This window comes from Corythoichthys intestinalis, chromosome 1 (genome assembly GCF_030265065.1).
Source record: "Corythoichthys intestinalis isolate RoL2023-P3 chromosome 1, ASM3026506v1, whole genome shotgun sequence".
Lineage (NCBI taxonomy): Eukaryota > Metazoa > Chordata > Actinopteri > Syngnathiformes > Syngnathidae > Corythoichthys > Corythoichthys intestinalis.
In genome coordinates, this window is record NC_080395.1 from 82,309,907 (window position 1) to 82,332,584 (window position 22,678).

The 22,678-nt window shown below is 38.9% G+C and overlaps 2 protein-coding genes across 2 annotated transcripts; both read right to left on the reverse strand.

The window, feature by feature from the left end:
- Positions 1-299: 299 nt before the first annotated feature.
- LOC130912618 (uncharacterized) lies at positions 300-10,778 on the reverse strand. Its single transcript, XM_057830754.1, has 3 exons — positions 10,673-10,778; positions 10,496-10,558; positions 300-7,907 (listed from the first exon to the last, which is right to left on the reverse strand). The coding sequence occupies exons 1-3, from the start codon at positions 10,736-10,738 to the stop codon at positions 300-302; spliced, it is 7,737 nt and encodes a 2,578-aa protein (XP_057686737.1). The 5' UTR covers positions 10,739-10,778.
- A 295-nt stretch (positions 10,779-11,073) lies between these two features.
- LOC130925807 (uncharacterized) lies at positions 11,074-13,188 on the reverse strand. The gene is made up of 6 exons (XM_057851354.1): positions 13,052-13,188; positions 12,847-12,950; positions 12,429-12,701; positions 12,143-12,304; positions 11,500-11,565; positions 11,074-11,324 (listed from the first exon to the last, which is right to left on the reverse strand). Exons 1-6 carry the CDS (start codon positions 13,080-13,082, stop codon positions 11,136-11,138), a joined length of 825 nt encoding a protein of 274 aa, XP_057707337.1. The 5' UTR covers positions 13,083-13,188; the 3' UTR covers positions 11,074-11,135.
- Between the last annotated feature and the right edge of the window lie 9,490 nt (positions 13,189-22,678).

The window sequence follows — 22,678 nt, forward strand, 5'->3', positions numbered from 1 at the left end:
TATTTTTGCATTTTAATTAGTTATTTATTAGTATTTGTATATTTGGTAATTTTACCTCCAGGAAAATGACATAGTCAGCAGGACACTGCAGGGAATTGAACCCCATCCCAGTAAACCAGGAGTACCATTACCAGTGTCTTTTGCTTTTTTGACATAACACTGAAGGGATAGCAAAACCTACAATACAACAGCATATTGATCATTGCTGTTGTAATGTAGGGAAAAAGAACCCGCCGTTTTTCATATACTTCATTTTACACTTATATAAATAACAATTTACATATAAATATTTCATTACTTCACTTATTTTTGTCCCTAAAATGGCAAACAATGCCCTCATGGTCACTAAAGTAGGTAGGCACAACTGAAGTCTCAACCTCATACTGTGTTGTTTTTACATACACATGGTCAATCAATGTGCCTCTTTCTGTTGTGGGCTGTGTGACTAGTTGAACGTACCCCCTATCTTCAGCAAATTTACAGACGCTGGAGGACTTTAGAATGTCTTCATTAAAATCACCCATGACAGCAATGGTGTTACTTAGTGGCTCTAACAAATCAAATAACCTGCTGAGGTGCTCTTTAAACAAAGACATGTGATAAGATGGAGGTCGATAAATGACAGCAACTAATATATCGTGATGACCATATTTGCTGACTGCACACTCCAAATTGAAATGTGGTACCTGAATTATGTCAAAGGTGACATCATTTGCACTAAATACGCCAACACCTCCATGTTGTTGGGATTGCAAATTTATAAACAGAGGATTATTGCCAGAATATGATAAAGTTCGTGGACAGCTGTGAAAACGATAGCCATCAACCTTTATGATCTCAGATGCTGGAAGGTTTGGTAGCCATGTTTCTGTTACCGCAATACAGTTAGGCTGTAAGTGCTCTGTGCATATAGCTAAATCTGGCGCATGCTCAATCAGTCCTTGCACATTCATCAAAAACACAGAGAAGGTATGTGGTTGACTTGGTGCGGATTCAACAAAAAAAGGAGGCATTCTCTGAATTGCCTCCTTAATGTTGTTTTTACAATAAATGTGTTCCTCTGCAAAGTCTTGAATAATTAATCCAGACAAGCTTCTCACGCGGCTTAACGCCACATATGCTTGTCCTGCTGAAAATATTTTATTCAAAGACACCACAGCACTGTCTACTGTTAGGCCCTGTACTTTATGTACTGTACAAGCCCAAGCCAGTTTAAGTGGAAATTGTCGACGTAATCCACCTTTACTAGTGACCTTTTCCTCTTCTGGCTCTATGTATGTAGAGGCCATCAGATCAACAGAAGCAGTAGCTGATTGTTTCCTCCTCTGTGAACCAACCTGATCTTTATCAAACTTGACATACACCCTTTGAGGAAAGCTGTTGTCTGAGGTTATGATATGCGTCACAGTGCCACACACCCCATTTACTAGACCATCCACAACATCCACATTCTTGCACAACATAACACGTGCATTTATTCCCAATAGTAGAGTTTCCTCCAAACATGTGTTATATGCCTTCGCATGATGTCCACTAATCAACTCGAGATTTCCCGTTTTCTTGTTGTGAACAAAATCTTGAGCTTCTACTTTAACATATTCAGGGCAAGTCCTGAATAACTCCTGAAGATTGTGTTGATTTACTTGTTTATTTGTCGGGAAGATATGCAATGCTGAGCTGACTTCACCACTTTCACAGTGCTTAAGTGTCTCAATATCACTGAGTAGCATTGGAGTTTCTTTGGACCGAGTTCTGATTCTGTTCAATAACTTTGCAAACAACTGGTCTTGCTGCCGAACAACAGTGTTCAGTTCCACAACCTTAAATAAAGAGGACCATAGGTCAACACCTGGGTCAGTAACATACAGGGGTTTCCCTTTAACGGGAGGCAGCTGGTAAAAGTCCCCTACAGCAAGGACACTGACATTTCCAAATGGTGAAAAATCACCAGTTTGTTTAATTTGTCTCAGTCTCCCATGGATGTACGTTAACAACCTGTGATCTACCATGGAGATCTCATCAATGATTAGGATCTTCAGATCATTGTATTTGGCGCGTAGAGAATTTAACTTCTCTTCACCCAAAGGAGTATACGGTAAGCGTACATCCTTTCCTATGCTAAAGGTGGCATGAATTGTTGATGCCTGAAGATTAAAAGCAGCAATACCTGTGGGAGCTGTTAATAAAACACACATGCTATCAGGTTGACTACACACTGTAGACAACAATCTTGTTGCCTCATACTGGATGGCCTTGATTAAATGGCTTTTTCCAGTACCAGCACCACCCGTAATGAATACATGTAGTGGTGCTGGTTTTTCCCCTATTACTTTTTGAATGCACCACTGTCGAATATTATAAAAAATACAACGTTGTGTATCATTCAAAGACCGAATCAATGCCAAACCATCTTTTCTCGACAAGATGTTTCTCTTTTCTAAATGGGAAATTTGTGGGCAATTGACTGCTAATTCAGGAATACATTCTAAAAGTTCCACATCTGGCTGTTCTTGTTGGGTCCTCAATTGCAGAGTCTCTAAACGCTCTAATTCCTGCTCAGGACACAACTCACACCAGGCATCTTCCAGTTCACCATTGCTTTCAACTGACTTTTGAAAGTCATCCAGCTGATCTGCTTCAAGTTCAAATTTGCTTCTATTGGTGTCAACAACAAACTTGACCGGATGTCTGGACCCATCGAAAAACTTTACTTGGCCATTATTGTAAAACTGTTCAAAAGTTTCACATTTGGGAGGTTTAAGTTGCGCATCTGCACGATAGGGAAGGAACAACTGCATGATACTACGATAAAATAATTCTGGATTTTTTGTCTTTGAAAAGCGCATGTACCGAACAACAGCAGGCTGTGTTCTAATTCTTTTCGTGACAAATCCACAATCATTTTTCAATCTAATCTGTAGTTGCGATTTCTCGTTTTTGCTCAGAATACGATATTCAGAAGCAAAAGTTGCCAGGCACATGTCAGTAAACACAGCATTGTCTGGCCTATTCTTGTAACGGTCAACCAAACTCATCATCCAAATGTTTTCAGAGGTCAGATCATGTGATAGTGCCTTTTGCTTTAATACACTTAAAGGCAGACTCATTTTGACCACATTGTCACCTGTTGGAACAAAGACAACCTTCCTTGAACATTCCTTGAGATGTAAATTTGGTGTCAACCTGTATACAGCCTCCTGAGCGCACACATCTCTGTTGTGCAGGTAAACACTGCCAAGGTTCTTTAAGGCTTCTTTTGCACTCACATTTCCTCCAGCTGCTTCTCTTTGTGCATTCCCCAACAACAGTCCTATTTCTCTCTCTGCTTTTGAGATATAAGAAATAATGTACACCACGCATGCATATGCATCTGCAACAAACTGGATGTCCATGTTAGCATTCCAGCACTTTAAAAGTGGCTTACTGTACTGATTGATCCAAACTTCATTAATCTCTCTTTTCATTACTATTTGTGTGCCTCGAGCACAGGATTTATAGGCCTCTTCAAAAACTTCCTGACTGACATTTACACTCTGAAACAAATGCTCCAGACTCTCAAAGATTTTGGTTTCATCAGAAAGAGCTTTTTTGACTGAAGCCAGGATTGTTGCTGCTTGCTCTTTGGAAACTTTGTCTTTTTTACAATCACAGGGCGTCTTGTCATCTGTGTTTTCAGCATGACACATGCACGTCTCCAGATTTTCTACACTTTTCTCATGGCATATAAATGTTCTGCATGATGGTGGTCTGGGAAAATTAAAACGACAAACTTTGTTTTTCTTTTGACAAGTTTTTGAATGTCGTTTTGAATGTTGCTGTACATTTGTCACAATGTCAAGTAACTCTTTGTCTTGTGTTGGCAGCTCACAAGTGACATACTTGTCAATAAATGCAACAACCTCTTCATCACTGTTTTTATTAATCACTGGGGCATTTTCTATCCAGAACAAACAATGAACATGAGGAGAACCACGCTGTTGAAATTCAATGCGGTAAAAGTAGTCTTTAATTTTACCAATAGGTTCTGCAGGAGACATGAGAACCTCCCTTAAGAAACAATGCCAACGAAAATCAAACATTCTTGCGGCTGTGACAGGATTGTGACGCAAAAGTTCACACCTGTCAGCCCATTCTAACTGTTCCAATGTTTCTGTTCGACCTTCCTGCATTAAAATGCTACACAGAAGATTTTTCCAACGCATATCAGCAGAGGAAAATGAACAAAACCAAGTAGGAACGCCGAGCTGTCGAACACAAGCCAACAAATCACTCTGTGCTGCCTGCCAGAATGCTGGAGTCCCTCTAATAGGTTTAAGAAAACGATACCCATTGTCAAACTCCAACAGATTTTTAAAAAATGCATCATCATTTAAAATGTTAACATCGACTTGTTGGAAACATTGCCTACCCTTCCCTTTTCTTAATGCTATTGACACATTTGAAATAACTTGTTGTAACTCTGACATGTACTGAGCATAAAATATGTATTCTACATTACGGGCAAATCTACCATCAGCATGTAAAATTCTGTTGTTAAAATAACGTGCCAATGTTAATTTGTGCTGCCTTCGTTCATGAAATGTGTTAATTCCTTGAGGAAACAATACTGGAAAGCACTTTGCTTCATTAGTCATATCTGAAAGCAATTTGACTGGATTGTTTCCCTCAGCTGGAGCTACATTTAATACATTATGAACATACTGGTCCAACACTTCCTGACCAATGTCCACTGGCATAAGACATGTGTCTTGAAACATACAGTGTTGTTGCCTGTCATGCAGCAGTTCATCTTCAGCCAAATCTGGAGATGCTTCTAGACTTTTTACATGGCCATCATTTTCATTCCCTGTAGTTTCCACTTCAGTTCCCTTACAAAAGGTATTCAGCCATGCATTATTAAATTCTATATCTTTGTAATGCTTATTATTTAGTTTAAGATATTGCAACGCCTGCCTAATTCGCACACTATCAACAAATTGATATTCATAATGTCCTTTATATGTTAGTTTACGTTTCAATTTAACTCCAATTAAAGAACCATCCATTTCATTACGAGGAAGTAAATTATCAGTCTGCACGATGTTAGCAGGAACACAAGTAACAGGACCATGAACTCCATTTTGCCCACCTTTAGGCAATGCTAACATCTTCATGAATGGAATATGTAAAGCAATCAAATGCTGTTCTAAACTATTTAAACAAGCCAATTCTGCTGGAATAGGCTCAAGTTCAAGATTATTAATTCTACTCTCAGGGGGAACCTCACCTTTATTAATTTTACAATGACAACAATAACAAATCCAAAGTTGACCTCTGGCTGTATCTGTATACTGACAGGGCAAATCACACTTTCCACTACATTGGTGTAAATAGTCCTCAGTGATGCACTTTAATGCTACTGAAGCTATAGCTTTGGTTTTGTAATCATCTATTTTGCACCCTAAAACTTGATTTTTAAACAACAACCTATGACAAACACAGCAAACAAAATCTGGACCGTGCTTGACTTTATCAAGAAATTGTTTCATGACAAAATCAAACTGTTCAGACTTTTCTTTAATTTCTTGCTTTTTCAACCTGTTTGATTTTCTAACACGGTTGCGATGCTCCAAATTGGCACTGTACTTAGCTTTGCTGTAAGCCCTAATATTCTGTTTATACAAAGCATTGTCCTTATATTTTTGGATACCACGTGCTTTTAAATGTTGTTTATACAAAGCATCGTCCTTATATTTTTGGATACCGCGTGCTTTTAAATGTTGTTTAAACAAAGCATCGTCCTTATATTTTTGGATACTACGTGATTTTAAATGTTCTTTATACAAAGCATCGTTCTTATATTTTTGGATACTACGTGATTTTAAATGTTCTTTATACAAAGCATCGTTCTTATATTTTTGGATACTACGTGATTTTAAATGTTCTTTATACAAAGCATCGTTCTTATATTTTTGGATACCGCGTGATTTTAAATGTTCTTTATACAAAGCATCGTTCTTATATTTTTGGATACCGCGTGATTTTAAATGTTCTTTATACAAAGCATCGTCCTTATATTTTTGGATACCGCGTGCTTTTAAATGTTGTTTAAACAAAGCATCGTCCTTATATTTTTGGATACCTCTTTTTTTTTGTTTTTCTTGATAAATTCTATCTTCATGGTATTTCTTCTTATTCTTGCTTTGTACACCGTCTTGCTGTGAAATATAGGCCATTTTATTCAATTTACTACGTACATTCCTATAGGATGAATCTTCCTGATATTTAATTCTTTTATGCCTGTTATACTTGTTTTTCAAATAATTAGAGACACAAATACCAGGTCTTTGCACTTGTGTGTCCACATCAGCATCTACTATACTACTTACATTTGAAGTCACACGATTTGAATCAATCACATTGCTGTCTTTTTTAGTCTGTCGTCTGATATTGTAGACTGATGGAGTTGTGTATACTTCACAATAGCCATAACATTTGTGACTTTGTGGCAGATGAACGCATACTACATTTTCATAATGGTTGGCATTTACATTTTCTAAATACAGTGCCTGATTGGAAAACTGCATTGCACTACAAGTATATTCAATCCAGCGATCCTGATGATATGTAAATATACTCATTTCTAAATAATCGGCAGCTGCTTGAATCTCAATTTCTGTAGCCCAACTACCAACATAACCCATTTTTGAATTGCTCAAGTATTCAGCCACAGAGGAATACTCACTTCTCAGAAGACCCTGATACAAGATTGCATTTTTTTCTATCTGCTTCACTACTGCAAGTCTAATCTTTCTATGATAGTTTTGCGTACCGCTGACGGCCTGACTGACTGCTCTGAAGAAACAATTCCCATCACCAACTACTTTCTCATTTTTACAAGGTTTACCTAAATGGCCAACTTGGGTAGATTTTGAATCAACCTTTTGTAATTCAATATTTAACCGTGTACACAGCACTTGTGCTACATTTTCCCTTAGAGGGACAAATTGTAGTTCTTTTTCTGTTACATTACTGATAAAAACATCTGGAAGATCATTGCTGGGAAATATTACTTGCTCAGTCTGTGTAACAGTAGAGCCAAAGAGCAATGTGGAGTTGACACCGGGAGCAGTGGGAATAACGCGTACACCTGCAATCTCAAAAAAGTTCTGTGTTAGGTTCATCATATTTGCTAACTTGAAAAAATGGTCAAACACAAGATCAAGGCACCAGTACACCACAACAACACTGAATCCATTTACATCAACCATCCCATTTGTATTACGAGAATGAGAATCTACCACAGCGTACATTCCATTCTCCTTAATTATTGCACAAGTATTGCAATTCAATGTCAGAAAGCAAGTGTCATACTTTCCACAAATCTGTGCCAAACCATCCTTTAAAGGAGTCAACACTCCTGCCACAACAAGGTCTCCACTAACCACATTTACATCACCAGTTACAAAATCACCATATTCAAAGTCAAAACTCTCGCCATCAATAACTTGCTGCTTGGGTAAATCTGGAACACAAAGAAGCTCAGATCCTCCACTGATCTTATTATTCTTTCTCAGAGAAGAATACAACTCATCACCCAATGTTACAACCCGATCAAGGTCAGCTGACTGCCATGAAAACACACTGTGGGTGGTATGTTTAGCGACAGCTACTAGACTAATAGCCATACACTGAACACCTCTAAATTCAAACCGAGCGTCTCCTTGGTGGAAACTCCCACGAACTGACCTCTTAATATCACGAACCCTAACAGAAAGAGACTTAGTCTTACCTTTGTTGCCTCCTTGCAAGCGATGTTCCTCAACACACTTACCTTTGTTGCCTCCTTGCGAGCGATCATTGTCAACAAACTGCACCTTCACACTACTCATTCCAGGTGACTTCACAACAGCACTGGATGCGCCCCTCTGTAAAAGAAAAAAATACATGATATAAAATAATCTCTTAATTTGTGGTTGACCTGTCGCGATATGCAATAAGACAAAATATCGCACAAGAAATAAAAATGATGGCAATCATTTTCCCAGCTGCGATTTATCGCCACGTGTATATGTGCTTGCGTGTGCTGCATGCACTCGGCACATGTGCATGTTGATTACAAATGAGAGTCCAGATTTCACAAATGTTTATTGGCCATCAACACACAGTGGAATTAAAGTTCAGACATACAAAACAAGGAAACACTTCTATATTAAACATTGTAAAACATTAGCATTGCTACATTGAGGCTAATGGAAAAAAAGACTATGTACTAACCACTTTATACTGCTACAAAACATGACTCCACAATGCAAAATTGCAGTTAAAAGGTGACACATTAAACATGAAGACTCACTGGCACTGGATTAAAGAATTTGCAACCGATGCGAACAAAAAAAAAAAAAACTTATTGATACAACATGCATGACGACAGAGAGGTGCTTTCTTTTTACTGACGGTAAAGTTTACGGTTAGTGTCTTTGGTAACATAGTTCATGTGAACATTTCAAAATAAAAGCGTTTTATGTTCAGATTTCTGGAGGCAATCGTATATACTTCAGGTTCTACACTAAGAATAAATTTAAAAATGACACCCATTATGAAAAATTTTATTGGCCATGATATGTTTAATAACTTTGCTTCAAATTTGTTGCATGAGCACTTTGCAGTACAAGATGACAGTCATTTTGGATTAAATTAACACTTAATGGGCTCCAAGTGGCGAACAACAAAAATGACAGTGGGTTTCTCACCCATTTCATATTCTGCACATAACCAACTCTAAAATGAATCATTATGCAGTGTTTTTATTTAATATTTATAAATTTTAAGCTCGTGTTTTATCCAAGAACAATTTTTCTACATTTCAATAAGTGATTAGGATGTATTGTCCCAATATTCGTGTTTGAATAAGTTACAAAAACGGCAATAACATTGCATATTGCAGTAATTTAGGAGACAATATATTGATTACTGAAATTTGTTATAGCGACAGGCATAGTTGTTGGATAAAGCTTGAGTTATGCTTCTGCGTTGCGATGATGTCAAAGTGACTACGGCGTCAATGAGTGCGTCTGATGAATAGAAGAGTTTTGCGTCCTTTGTGTTGTACAGGTCGTTTGTTAACACCGCTAGGTTGCCCTGACCAGACCGGATAGGCTTGAAGAGTCTAGCAAAGTCTTCCATGGACCGGACAGGAAAAAACAAGCCATCCAAAGCGTATGGGCAAAGCGCAAAGACAGCGGTCATCCACGTCGCCACACAGGACGAGAGCTCTCGTCCTGTGTGGCGACGTGGATGACCGCTGTCTTTGTGTTTTTTCAAAAAGGTGTACTCACTTTTGTTACCAGGGGTTTAGATATTAATACTAGGGCTGTCCCAAACGACTAATTTTCTCCCGATTAGTCAGCAGACTATTTTTACGATTAGTCGACTAATCTAATAATTAATTTTTTTTTTTTTTTTTTAAACTAATTTAGCAATGAAATTTTTGTTGACGCTTATCAATTCACACAAAACATATTGGAACACTCAAATTATTTATTAAAGTACAAATAAACACGTAAATAACAATAATAAATCACAAATAAACAATGAGTTCAAATGCTGATAGAATTAACTGGTGTAGCATCCCGATTGAAAAGATGGTCTCTTAAACTGATGGTTTACAACTTTTATTCCATCCTTGATGTAAACACACCGTAAGAACTACGGTGCACACAAATAAAGCAACACAATTAGAAATTAACAAAAACTTTTCACCTTTTCCTTTTAAACCTTATTTATATATCAATGAATTGCCTATATGAATTGCCTTTACCTTAATTTATTACCTTATCATTGACAATCTCTCCCTTGAGTACAATCACTGTATATATTTATGACCTTTTAACCTTATATAATTTTCTATACCATAAAATAAACCATAACATGAAATAAACCTTTCAATTAGCATTAAGAACAATACTCATAGCACTTATAGGCCCATTGTCAATGAAACATTATTATTTAGTAAGGCGACAGCACCCTCTGGTGTACAAAAAAAAAAAAATTACAAACTGGGTGAAGGCGCTTGAGGTGTTTATTCACAGCCGACGTGCAGCCAAGCTTGGCATTGAAGAGACAGGACAGAAGAGTGTACTCTCCTTTGTTTCTTTGAAATAAGTCAATGTTTTGGACACTCTGGTGCGCTTTTTTTGGCTTTGTGCCGCTTTCCCCGCTTGCAAACAGAGCATCCGACATTCTAACTTTCCACGCATATATTTTTTTAACCCTTCATTAACCGTCGACGGGATGTTGTGCTCGTCGACTGATTAACGTCATCGATGACGTCGACTAGTCGGGACAGCTCTAATTAATACACATACTATTCATCGTGACAAACTGTCATTTTGTCAGTGTTGTCCCATGAAAAGATATTGAACTATATCTGCAGAAATGCGAGGGGGTGTACTCACTTTTGTGATGCACTGTACAACCCCTTATCTCTGTTGGTACTCCAGTGTATATTACTAACCTGTCGTTGATTGGGTCTCCGCTTGACCTCAGCCACCATGGACCTCTGCTTCTTACACAGCAACTAAATGGAAATAAATACATCCATTACTTTTCGGATAATTTTAAAATTTATTATATTACCACTTAATTTTAAAACATCACAATTTGTTATCTTAAATCATGTCTATAACATTACCGGGTTGCGTCTTGGAACAGCCGTCACATCTGGTTGCTGTAGAGCTGATGGAGTAAGTTTGTCCATCTCCTCAAGTAGGGCATGGCTGAACCGGACAGGGTTTAGTGGGATGAAGCAGTCTCTCACCACAGGCTAAATACAGATACAAAACACATTACAGTTTTTCTTAAATAACAGCAAATTTACATTTATGGAAAACAAACACTGAATACATGCTGGTGAAGGCTTTCTTAAATAACAGCAAATGTACATTTATGGAAAACAAACATTGAATACCGGCTGGTGAAGACTTTCTCTCTTGGGAGGTACATGAGATGAACTTGATCCCATTGCGCGCCGCTGTGGTAAAGGTGAAAATTGTTAGTATCACATTTAAATATAAACATTTCATGAATGTGATATATATGTGCTGTATTTTTACTACATGTCCCTTCTTTCAATTATTAATGATCATTAGATTCATTTATTTATTTTTTACCTTTGAGCCAACCACTGTCCACTCATCAAGGTTCACTGCAGGAGGTGGTGTAACCTCAACTCCCCTCACAATGGCAGAACTTTTTTCAGGTGCTACTGTAGCAGGAACACACTTCAATGCTGATCTAACAGGAACAGTCACAGGCCGAGGGACTTGAACCACGTCACGTGTTGCCTGATAGTAAAAAAAAAGCAACAAAATAGACACCATGTACAAGTTACCAATTAACATACAACCACATACACTTCCAATACTTAAATAGCTACAGATAGTAGCTATCTTGAGAACTTGCAACGCCCCCCAAAAAACACTTCTATTAAGTCTCATGATGCAGATCTATCAAACTCACCGTATATGACGCCTTCCACAGCAGTTGAACGAGGATAGGCATTCCATCAGTGTCAGACAAATGAACCTGTAAATATCAGACATATTTAATTCATATAATCATTTCAAACATCAAACATACCAGTCTTATTAATTGAACTAAATATTTACTTTGTTACATCTATTTTATACAATCACTAATTCATTTAGATTTTGTATTACTGTCAAAAGTCCATTTGTTCATTATTTTTTCATAAAGAGAAAAAACTTTTACTTGTACTTTTAAATCAGCAACACAAGTTTAAATGTCTAAACCTGTCAAAATCTTACTTTTTTTTCCACCCGCTTAATTTTTTGGCTCAAAGAATCATCCCCCCCAAAGAGCATTATTATTATTGTTATTATATTTTGGGGGTGGGGTATAGAATTGTATCATTTTTGCGCATTAGTGTTACATTTTAGGTGACTCCTTCCATAAATTGTTAGTGTTAATGTAATTTAAGTACTGGAAAATATTTTTCACATTTAAACAAAATCGTTTTGTGTATCCAATCATGGCTCAAAAATAATACGAATCGTGTCATGAATTTTTGTATCGTTACAGCCCTACAAGTAAACTTTAAACAGATCAGACAGCTGACTATGACATTGATCTAACAACTTACACCATCTTGGGCCCACAGTTCAGATTTATCCAAGGAGAAATGCTCCACTGCAGACAGATACTTTACTCCCACTTCAGCAGCAACACGTCTGTACTCCTGACGCAGCATCTCCTGAGGATACATCTCCATGTTGTAACGTGGAGGAAAATCCACAACTACAACCTATTCCCCAAAAAAATAAAAAAAATAAATGTCATTAGACAGAATTCATCTGTGACATAATACACAAATGTTACTGCAACAAAACAGGTCATGTCATCATAATGTAGTGTAACTACACACTTACATTGGAGCACTGACTAAGCGCAACAGCCAACAGTTTCCTGAATCCAACACCAGCTCTTTCATGACTCTTGGTCTGTGTCAGATCGTTGCTGGGAGCAAGGACACACACCACATCAGGCACTTGGGGCAACTTCACGTTAGCAAGCTCCATCTTCTCTTCCATCGCAGTAGCACCCGGAGTAGACATAATGCCAAAGTACAGATCTCCCTCTGGCATCTTCACAAAACCATCAGCTATGGCTCGTAGATGGGAATCTCCCACAAGAAGAGCAAACTGCAACAAGTCAGAAAATTAGATCACATTAGTACATTTTTGCTTTTACCGATCTTTACTTATATCATCTGTCTACCATGACTGCATTAACAGTATTTATATTCATAAAGTATTGTATCAGAAAAAAAAAAAAAAAAAAAGCTACCTTCTTATCAGAAGACTTGGGTGGAATGACCATTTTGTGACATTTTCCTGTCAGCTGCGAAACTGGCCATTGGCATACACGATGACGGTACCCAGTACCCCGACCTATAAAAAAAAAAAAAAAAACAACAACAACAATACAATAAATTAGCACCAACATGTTTCCTTAGACCAGTACAATTCATAACATTTCCACTATAACTTACGATTCATCGTGCTGCGTTTGTCTCTCAACATAATCAGCTCCACAGAAAGCTGGGTGTCCAGATGCCGCTTGTCTGCTGTTGCTCAACAATCTAAAAGATATCAACATAAACCCATTAGGAATGTTTATTAAAATTGTTATCTCATAATCAGTCTCAATAACCTTTATTTGTCAAATTAATTGCTCACAATAACAAATTACTTCTCCCAAAAAATAATCCACTTAATAACTCTGTTACCACATTGTAAGAGTTAATATTCGAGCAGACAAACTCTGGTTGCGATGAATAATACTTATTAGCGACCACACAACAGAACAAGACTGGCGTAAAATGCGCTGCTCAACGCAGCTAAGCCAAGATAGCAAACGTGAGAAGAGGAAGCTCGGAAGGATGCAGGCGCTGAATCCAAGGGCCGCTCATAAAACAGGTCCTGGAATGAGAGCAAAAACAAGTCATGAGCCGATGATCACAGATAATTATCGAACAAATGCAAAAAACAACTGACCGTGGAACCAAACAAGCTTATCAGGCAACAAGGTGGCAGCGTCCTCTAGCTTTTAAAGATTGTTGATTGACGCTGCCAGCACCTATGGCTGCTCCACCCGTTTGACATCAAACCTGTAATCAGAATTAAAAACACGAGCACCTCCCCAGACAATAACATCCTATTGCACAAAACTATGTACAAGATGCTACTTTCTCCTCGCACGTGACGTCAGCGCGTTGTCCCATTAATAATAGTCCAGGCAAAACGTGATGCTTACAGCTGGCAAAATTAAACTATTCCTCAAGGTGAATAAAATTACTCTGATCAGTTTTTAAACTCCAGTTTCAGCTCTAGTATCTATGCCTTTTTACTCTCCTTTTATGGAGATATATTTGTGTCACATTTCTGAGCGATTCAGCCATTTTTAATTCGTCATCACAAAAGAACGAGGCCACCGATACACGTGGCGGGCTTTTTTACAAAAATAACTTCTACAGTTTGGCTTACCATCCACACACAGACGTACAATTTGGTCACTAGAACCGAGGACTTTTAAAAACTCCGACTAATGTAAAAATGTGCGTATTCTGCCTTAGATGCGGTGTCTTATGTACATTGTAAATAGGAAGTCTTGTATTTTGAGGACCGCGCAGTACAGATATAGTTTTTGGTGTTTTGATGTAGTCATGCCAATGAATAAATAAACGTCGACTCAGATGAGTTCAACAAACTAAATTCTGTGGTTTACAAGTTTTGAGAAACGCGAAATTTAACAGATTGAAAGCATTTTTTTTTCTCCAGTCAAAACGATAACATCAGCAATAGCGGCTAATGCTAACATGCTAACGACCGGTCAGCTCACGTGGCAAGGGCTAAACACACTACATGTTGACCTATTTTACTTTTTGCCGTGTTTACATTCGAAGACTAAACTTACGCAGAGAGGATTTGGAATTTTACAACATCACAAAAACATGGCGAATTTATTCAAAAACATAATGCACATATGTAAACACATCGTCAACCGCGCGCGATTGCGACCCGTTTTAATGGCTCACGAACACGATCGTTGAAACATTTTACGTTTTGTCATTTAGTGAGCTTGAATGCACACCAATAAATATACACAGTATATAAATGCTACATTAACTACTATTTCTCTGTCAAAACGTTTGCCACATGGCACATTATTGAATGTAAACGCCACGTTTGAAACTACATAACAAGGCTAAAAAAAACAAACATTACGCTAATCTAATCAAATGAAAATTCTACTTACCCTGTCACCAAACAAATCTGTAGAAGCTTCAAATCTTGAAGAAAACCTGTGGAATAAAAAGCTTTTTTTTTTTCCCAAAAAAGTGAATAAAACTTTCGAAATCTCACAGAGTTGTCGACAAGAGTCGTCACCGTGCAAGGTTAGAAAGGACCGCCCCCCACACGTCCAAACAGCTTTATATAAATGACGTAAAATCTTTAGCCAATCACATAATAGATAAGCTTGAGGAACGCCCACCGAGCATCTAGGCGGACCTAAATGAAAACTGAAGACTACGATTTTGGGAGGTGTGGCCCCTCTCCATTTGAAGAGCCTTTCCCGCCGGATCAACGTAAATAATATTCCAAAGGACTGAATGGATATGGATGAGGCTACTTCATACCACAGGCCTTAATGCTCGAATCCGATTTTATCGTTTTTTTCCGACTCGAGTGAGGCATTAACTTGACCGTCTGAGCTGGACAAGTCGCATTGAAATGGACCATTTCAAATCCGATCTGGGTCACTGTCGTATGTGGTTTAAATCCTATCTGAGCCACATTTTGCCTGAATGTCGCGCGCGGTCTGAACGATTAAGTCTCCATAATCAGAATTCACGCGGCAATTACGTCTTTAAAGAGCGACAAAGACGACGCGCTATGGTAACAGTGCAGCTGTGCGTTAGCGCCTAGCTTGCCTTAAACACTGCTTTTGGGAAGGATCAAGCTTGACAAGTCATAAAAAAATTAAAAATGGGTTGAGGATAAAGCCTGAGTTATGCTCCCGCGTTGCGGTGACGGCGCAGCGACAACGGCGACCTTCGACATTTGATGGTTCTCCGGCAACTTACGCGTTGCTCTGTAATTCACCGCCAAGCCACTAGAGGGGTGTGGCGTTATGTTTGTACGGTTTTGGGGCATTCTTCTTGTTCACTTCCTCATGTCAAGTTAAAAGGAGAACGAATAAACAATGCAAGATGGAACGCTTGAATGTGTATCTTCATCTCATCAACATTGAATAAATGTCGATCACACGAATGTTGAGGCGCAGGCGACGCAGAAGGCGGTATCGAAGCGGTCTGTCCAACTTTTGATGCCGCAAAGAGAGTTCTAGCGTCAGGAAAAACCAGCTAACTGTGGTGGCTAGCTTCAGACTGGCGCCGAGCACTGCATCCAGCGTTTTGTCCGAGGTCTGCAAAGCCCTTTAGCCCGATTTGTTTGCCGTGTTCTACAATCAGCCAGTGGGAAGCCATAGCACATTTCTGGCGTCTATGGAACTTTCCAAACTGCATTGGAAGCTTAATGTTAACGTTATCATAAAAGCACTGAGGCACTCTCAATCAGTGATGATGTATCGTGTGTGGTCTTTTGATGAAAATAAAACATCAAAACAATTCTTTTGACACCAAATCTGCTTTATTCTTCATATACTTGAAGTGTGACACTTAAATAAGTCACAGACTCATGGCAAGTAAATCTACACAATAAATGATGATGTGCACTAAAAATATAAAGTGATAAAAAGCTGGCAATTTTTGGCCGACTTGGGCCATGTCCACACGTAGCAGTTTTTTTTTGTTTGTTTGTTGTTGTTGTTGTTGTTTTTTTTAAACGTGGATTCTGCCCTAATACGTCAAAGAAAAACAATTGCGTCCACTCCTGCACGTTTGTGTAGAAAAAAAAAACTTTCACAGCCAACCGCTTTCATTCATATTGAAGTACATTCAAAACAAAAAAATAATAGTCCAAAATACTCATTATTCAATAAGAAGCACAGCAAGAGTTTGTAAAAAAAATGGAAGCAATAAAACGCCTATTGATATACTCCCCGTGTGACGTGAGGACAAAATTTGCCGCAGCCAGTGACGTGAATCTTCGGTTATCAGTGCCCACGTGATGGAGCCACAAATGCAAAATTCGCAAATCTTCACCACCTCCGTCGTTTTTAAGAACCCTGGTTTATATCTGCGTGCGCGTGTGGATGATAGAAATATATCTTCTTTTTGCCAAATACCCTGCTACGTGTGGACATGGCCTGGGTCACAGCTTCCATTTTTTTTTTTTTTTTTTAAATTCAATTGCTGGCTGACCTCCAGCCAAGTATTTTCAGCAATCTCCTCCCAGGAATTGCTTGTCATTTGGCAATCTTCATAAAGTTTTGACATTGTAGAAGTTGTCCTCCTTGCTCTTCGTTGATACTCTCATCACCTTGGTCCATTTTTGCGTGCAGAAACATAACCTAATTCCATAATCTTGTGACGTTACGAAAAAATGTAACGAAATGGCTCAATGGCGCACCCTTGAATTGAGGCGAGTTTCGAGCAAGTTAGGTTCTCATGAAATTACGAGAAAAGGACAATCTGCCACAACCCTGACTTGCGTGCCGTCCAAGTTTGCGTGATGTCCGAGTTGCGCCAAACTGCGAGGGCCCGTTCAGTCCTGCTTGCAGGCCTAGTTATTATTATTATTATCATTATTATTATTCTTTTTTCAGGGCAAATGAAAATGGCCAATTTGGAGGCCTGAACATGCACGAAAAGTCACCAAAATTTGCACATACGTGCGGCTTTGCGTAAATTTCGATAATCTTGTGTCGTTTTGAAAAAATGTCAAAAAATGGCTCAGTGGCGCCCCCTTGACCCTTAAAATTTTCAAAAAGGCCTCTCCTCTCAGGTTTTCAACGTAGAGCAATGAAATTTGGGGAGTAGATACCTTATGCCTAACTGTTCAAAAAAGCCTCTTGCACCCATATTCCAAATCCAACAGGAAATCGGATATTTTGGATCAAATGTGAAATTTTTATCGGTTCACAGTTGGAGTCTACATTTGGAGGCCTGAACATGCACGAAAACTCACCAAAATTTGCACATACATGCAACTTTGCGTAAATTTTGATAATCTACAAAAAAAATTAACAAAATGGCTCAGTGGCGCCCCCTTGAAATTTTCAAAAAGGCCTTTCCTATTAGGTTTTTTCAACGTAGAACGATGAAATTTGGCGAGTCGATACATTGTGCAAAACTGCTCCAAAAAGTCTCTTGCACCCATATTCCAAATCCAACAGGAAGCCGGAAATTTTGGATCAAATGTGAAATTTTATCGATTTACATTTGAGACCTTGTCGCTGAAGAAAATAGTTGGATCGTCTTCAAAATTGGTCAGACTATTCAGGAGACATATGAGATCTTAAGTTTTCAAAATGGTGAGTTTTCACTCAAGGGTCTGACCTGGGCGTGGTCCCAAAGTCGGCCATTTTTGGGCAAAATACCAAATTCAGAAAATGATTAAAAACTCCGTGATACAACATTCAATCTTTTTCATTTCTAGCATGTATATGAGATATCCCAGCCTGAACACGACTGCATTGAAATATTACCCATTAGGCCTGGCGCCCCCTAGTGGGAACAGGAAATGGCCTTCTTTACGAGACAGGCTCCTCCTCCAAGGGAAAAAAATCTATTGACCTCAAACCTGTTTCAGGGGAGACTCAAGACATGTGTTCAGGTCCCTGATGAAAAATATTGAGGTTTCGTTGAAGCGGAGAGGTCCAAACTGGAAGTGAAAATGACCGTCAACAATTTGTCTCGCCAAAAATTTTGAACAGTCATAACTCGGCAGATATGCAACATATCTGCGCCAAACTTTCCGTGTTTGTTGAGAGTCATACCCTGAAGGTTCTTGTAGGGGTCATTTGCATCAACTCTACAGTGCCAACTAGTGGCGACAGAAAGAAGTTTTAAAAAAGGCCTTTCCTATTGGGTTTTTTCAACATAGAGCAAGGAAATTTGGGGAGTAGATACCTTATGCAAAACTGCTCCAAAAAGTCTCTTGCACCCATATTCCAAATCCAACAGGAAATCGGGTATTTTGGATCGAATGTGAAATTTTCATGGGTTCACAGTAAGAGTTTACATTTGGAGGCTTGAATATGCATAAAAACTCACCAAAATTTGCACATACATGCGGCTTTGGATAACGTTCGATAATCTTGCAACGTTACGAAACAATTTAACAAAATGGCTCAGTGGCGCCCCCTTGAAATTTTCAAAAAAGCCTCTCCATTTAGGTTTTTCTAACATAGAGTGATGAAATTTGGAGAGTCAAAACTTTGTGCAAAACTGCTCCAAAAAGTCTCTTGCACACACATTCCAAATCCTACAGGAAATCGGGTATTTTGGATTGAATGTGAACTTTTTATCGATTTACAGTGTGCACATTTTACACCTTGGCACCTAGGGAATTAGTTTGATCATTCTCAAAATTGGTGAGACTGTTCATGAGGCATATGAAATCTTAAGTTATAAAAATGGTGTGTTTTCATTCACGGGCCTGACCTGGGCGGGGCGCCAAATTCTTCCATTTTTTCGCCAAAAGACCGAATTCGGAAAATGACTGATAACTCCCTCATACAACGTTCAATCTATTTTAAATCTGGCATGTGTGTGAGGTATACCAGCCTGAGCAGGACTGGATTGAAAATTTACCATTTGTGCTTCGTGCCTCCTAGTGGGAACAGGAAATGCCCTTTTTTACGGGACACACTCCTCCTCTAAAGGGAAAAAATCAATCTACCTCAAACCTGCATAAGGGAAACCTTAAGACCTGTCTTCAGGTGCCTGATGAAAAATATTGAAGTTTCGTTGAAGCGGAGGGGTCCAAACAGGAAAGTGAAAATGACTGTCAACAATTTTTCTCTCCAAAAACTTTGAACAGTCATAACTCGGCAGATATACAAGATATCTGCGCCAAACTTCCCGTGCTTGTTGAGAGTCATACCCTGAAGGGCCTTGTAGGGGTCATTTGCATCAACCCTACAGCGCCAACTAGTGGCGATAGAAAGTCACTCGTTTTTCCAAAACATGTCCAGTTCTTTTCATGTTGGTCATTGTAGTTTCAAGACCTATTAAAATACTTTTTTACGGCCCATGTCCACGTGTCTCTGTCTGTTGCCGTGACGACCCTTTGTTCGCCATTTAAAGGAAATATTTTTTTTCAGAGACTCAGGGAGCTTATAGAGCCACAATAGTTGGCACACTTGGTCGAATTGGCCCAGTTAGAAGATTAATTTGGTTTTGAATAAGGGCTTGGCTGCACAGCTCAGTAGTGGCTCCTTTTTTGTAGTACTCTCTCCAATAGGGGTTTTTATCTCTTGGGTGTGGGAATGTAAAGAGGCGACTTTCGAGCTTGTTAGGTTCTAATGAGATGATTAGAGAGGAGGATCTGCCACCACCCTGACCTGCACACAGTCCGAGTTGCGTGACGTCCGAGTTGCGCTAGATTGCGAGGGCCCGTTCAGTCCTGCTTGCAGGCCTAGTTATTATTATTATTTTTATTATTATTAGGGCCCGAGCACTAGACGTGCGAAGGCCCTATTGTTTTGCAAAGGATTATTATTATTATTATTATTATTATTAGGGCCCGAGCACTAAGCGTGCGAAGGCCCTATTGTTTTGCAAAGGATTTTTTTTTTTTTTTTTTTTTTTTTTTTTTCAGGGCAAATGAAAACGGCCAATTTGGAGGCCTGAACATGCACGAAAAGTCACCAAAATTTGCACATACGTCCGGAAAATTGTAAATTTCGATAATTTTGCAACGTTGCAAAAAAATATAACAAAATGGCTCAGTGGCGCCCCCTTGAAATTTTAAAATTGGCCTATAACATTAGGGTCTGTCAGCGTAGAGCAATGAAATTTGGGGGGTCTATACCTTGTCCAAAACCGCTCCAAAAAAGCATTTACACGCATATTCCAAACCCAACAGGAAATCGGTTATTTTGGATCAAATATGAAATTTTTATCGATTTACAGGGTGCACATTTGAGACCTTTTCGCCGAGGGAGTTAGTTGGATCATCTTCAAAATTGGTGAGACTGTTCAGGAGACATATGAAATCTTAAGTTTTGAAAATGGTGCGTTTTCATTCACGGGTCTGACCTGGGCGTGGTGCCAAAGTCGACCATTTTTTCGGCAAAATGACAAATTCAGTAAATGACTTATAGTTCCTTGACACAACGTTCAATCTTTTTCATATTTGGCATGTATGTGTGGTATCCCACCCTTAACACGAGTGCATTGAAATATTACCCATTAGGTCTAGCGCCCCCTAGTGAGAACAGGAAATGCCTTTTTTTACGAGACAGGTTCCTCCTCCAAGGGAAAACAATCTGTTGACCTCAAACCTGCATCAGGGGAGCCTTAAGACCTGTGTTCAGGTGCCTGATGAAAAATATTGAGGTTTCGTTGAGGCGGAGGGGTCCAAACAGGAAAGTGAAAATGAACGTCAACAATTTGTCACGCAAAAAACTTTGAACAGTCATAACTCGGCAGATATACAACATATCTGCGCCAAACTTCCCGTGTTTGTTGAGAGTCATACCCTGAAGGTTCTTGTAGGGGTCATTTGCATCAACTCTACAGTGCCAACTAGTGGCGACAGAAAGAAGTTTTAAAAAAGGCCTTTCCTATTGGGTTTTTTCAACATAGAGCAAGGAAATTTGGGGAGTAGATACCTTATGCAAAACTGCTCCAAAAAGTCTCTTGCACCCATATTCCAAATCCAACAGGAAATCGGGTATTTTGGATCGAATGTGAAATTTTCATGGGTTCACAGTAGGAGTTTACATTTGGAGGCTTGAATATGCACAAAAACTTGTACAAATTTGCACATACATGCGGCTTTAGATAACGTTCGATAATCTTGCAATGTTACGAAAAAATGTAGCAAAATGCCTCAGTGGCGCCCCCTTGAATTTTTCAAAAAGGCGTTTCCTATTAGGTTTTTTTAACAGAGAGTGATGAAATTTGGGGAGTCGATACCTTGTGCAAAACTGCTCCAAAAAGTCTCTTGCACCCGTATTCCAAATCCAACAGGAAATCGGGTATTTTGGATCGAATGTGAAATTTTTATCGGTTCACAGTAGGAGTTTACATTTGGAGGCTTGAACATGCACGAAAACTCACAAAAATTTGGACATACATGTGGCTTTGCATAACGTTCAATAATCTTGCAACGTTATGAAAACATGTAACAAAATGGCTCAGTGGCGCCCCCTTGAAATTTTCAAAAAGGCCTCTCCATTTAGGTTTTTTCAACGTAGAGGGATGAAATTCGGAGAGTCGATACCTTGTACAAAACTGCTCCAAAAAGTCTCTTGCATGCATATTCCAAACCCAACAGGAAATCGGGTATTTTGGATTGAATGTGAAATTTTTATCGATTTACAGTGTGCACATTTTACACCTTGGCACCTAGGGAATTAGTTTGATCATTCTCAAAATTGGCGAGACTGTTCATGAGGCATATGAAATCTTAAGTTATCAAAATGGTGTGTTTTCATTCACGGGCCTGACCTGGGCGGGGTGCCAAAGTCGGCCATTTTTTCGGCAAAATGACAAATTCAGTAAATGACTAATAGTTCCTTCACACAACGTTCCATCTTTTTCATATCTGGCATGTATGTGCGACATCCCACCCTTAACACGAGTGCATTGAAATATTACCCATTAGGCCTAGCGCCCCCTAGTGAGAACAGGAAATGCCTTTTTTTACGAGACAGGTTCCTCCTCCAAGGAAAAAAAATCTGTTGACCTCAAACCTGCATAAGGGAAGGCTTAAGACCTGTCTTCAGTTGCCTGATGAAAAATATTGAAGTTTCGTTGAAGCGGAGGGGTCCAAACAGGAAAGTGAAAATGACTGTCAACAATTTTTCTCTCCAAAAACTTTGAACAGTCATAACTCGGCAGATATACAACATATCTGCGCCAAACTTCCCGTGCTTGTTGAGAGTCATACCCTGAAGGGCCTTGTAGAGATCATTTGCATCAACCCTACAGCGCCAACTAGTGGCAATAGAAAGTCACTCGTTTTTCCAATACATGTCCAGT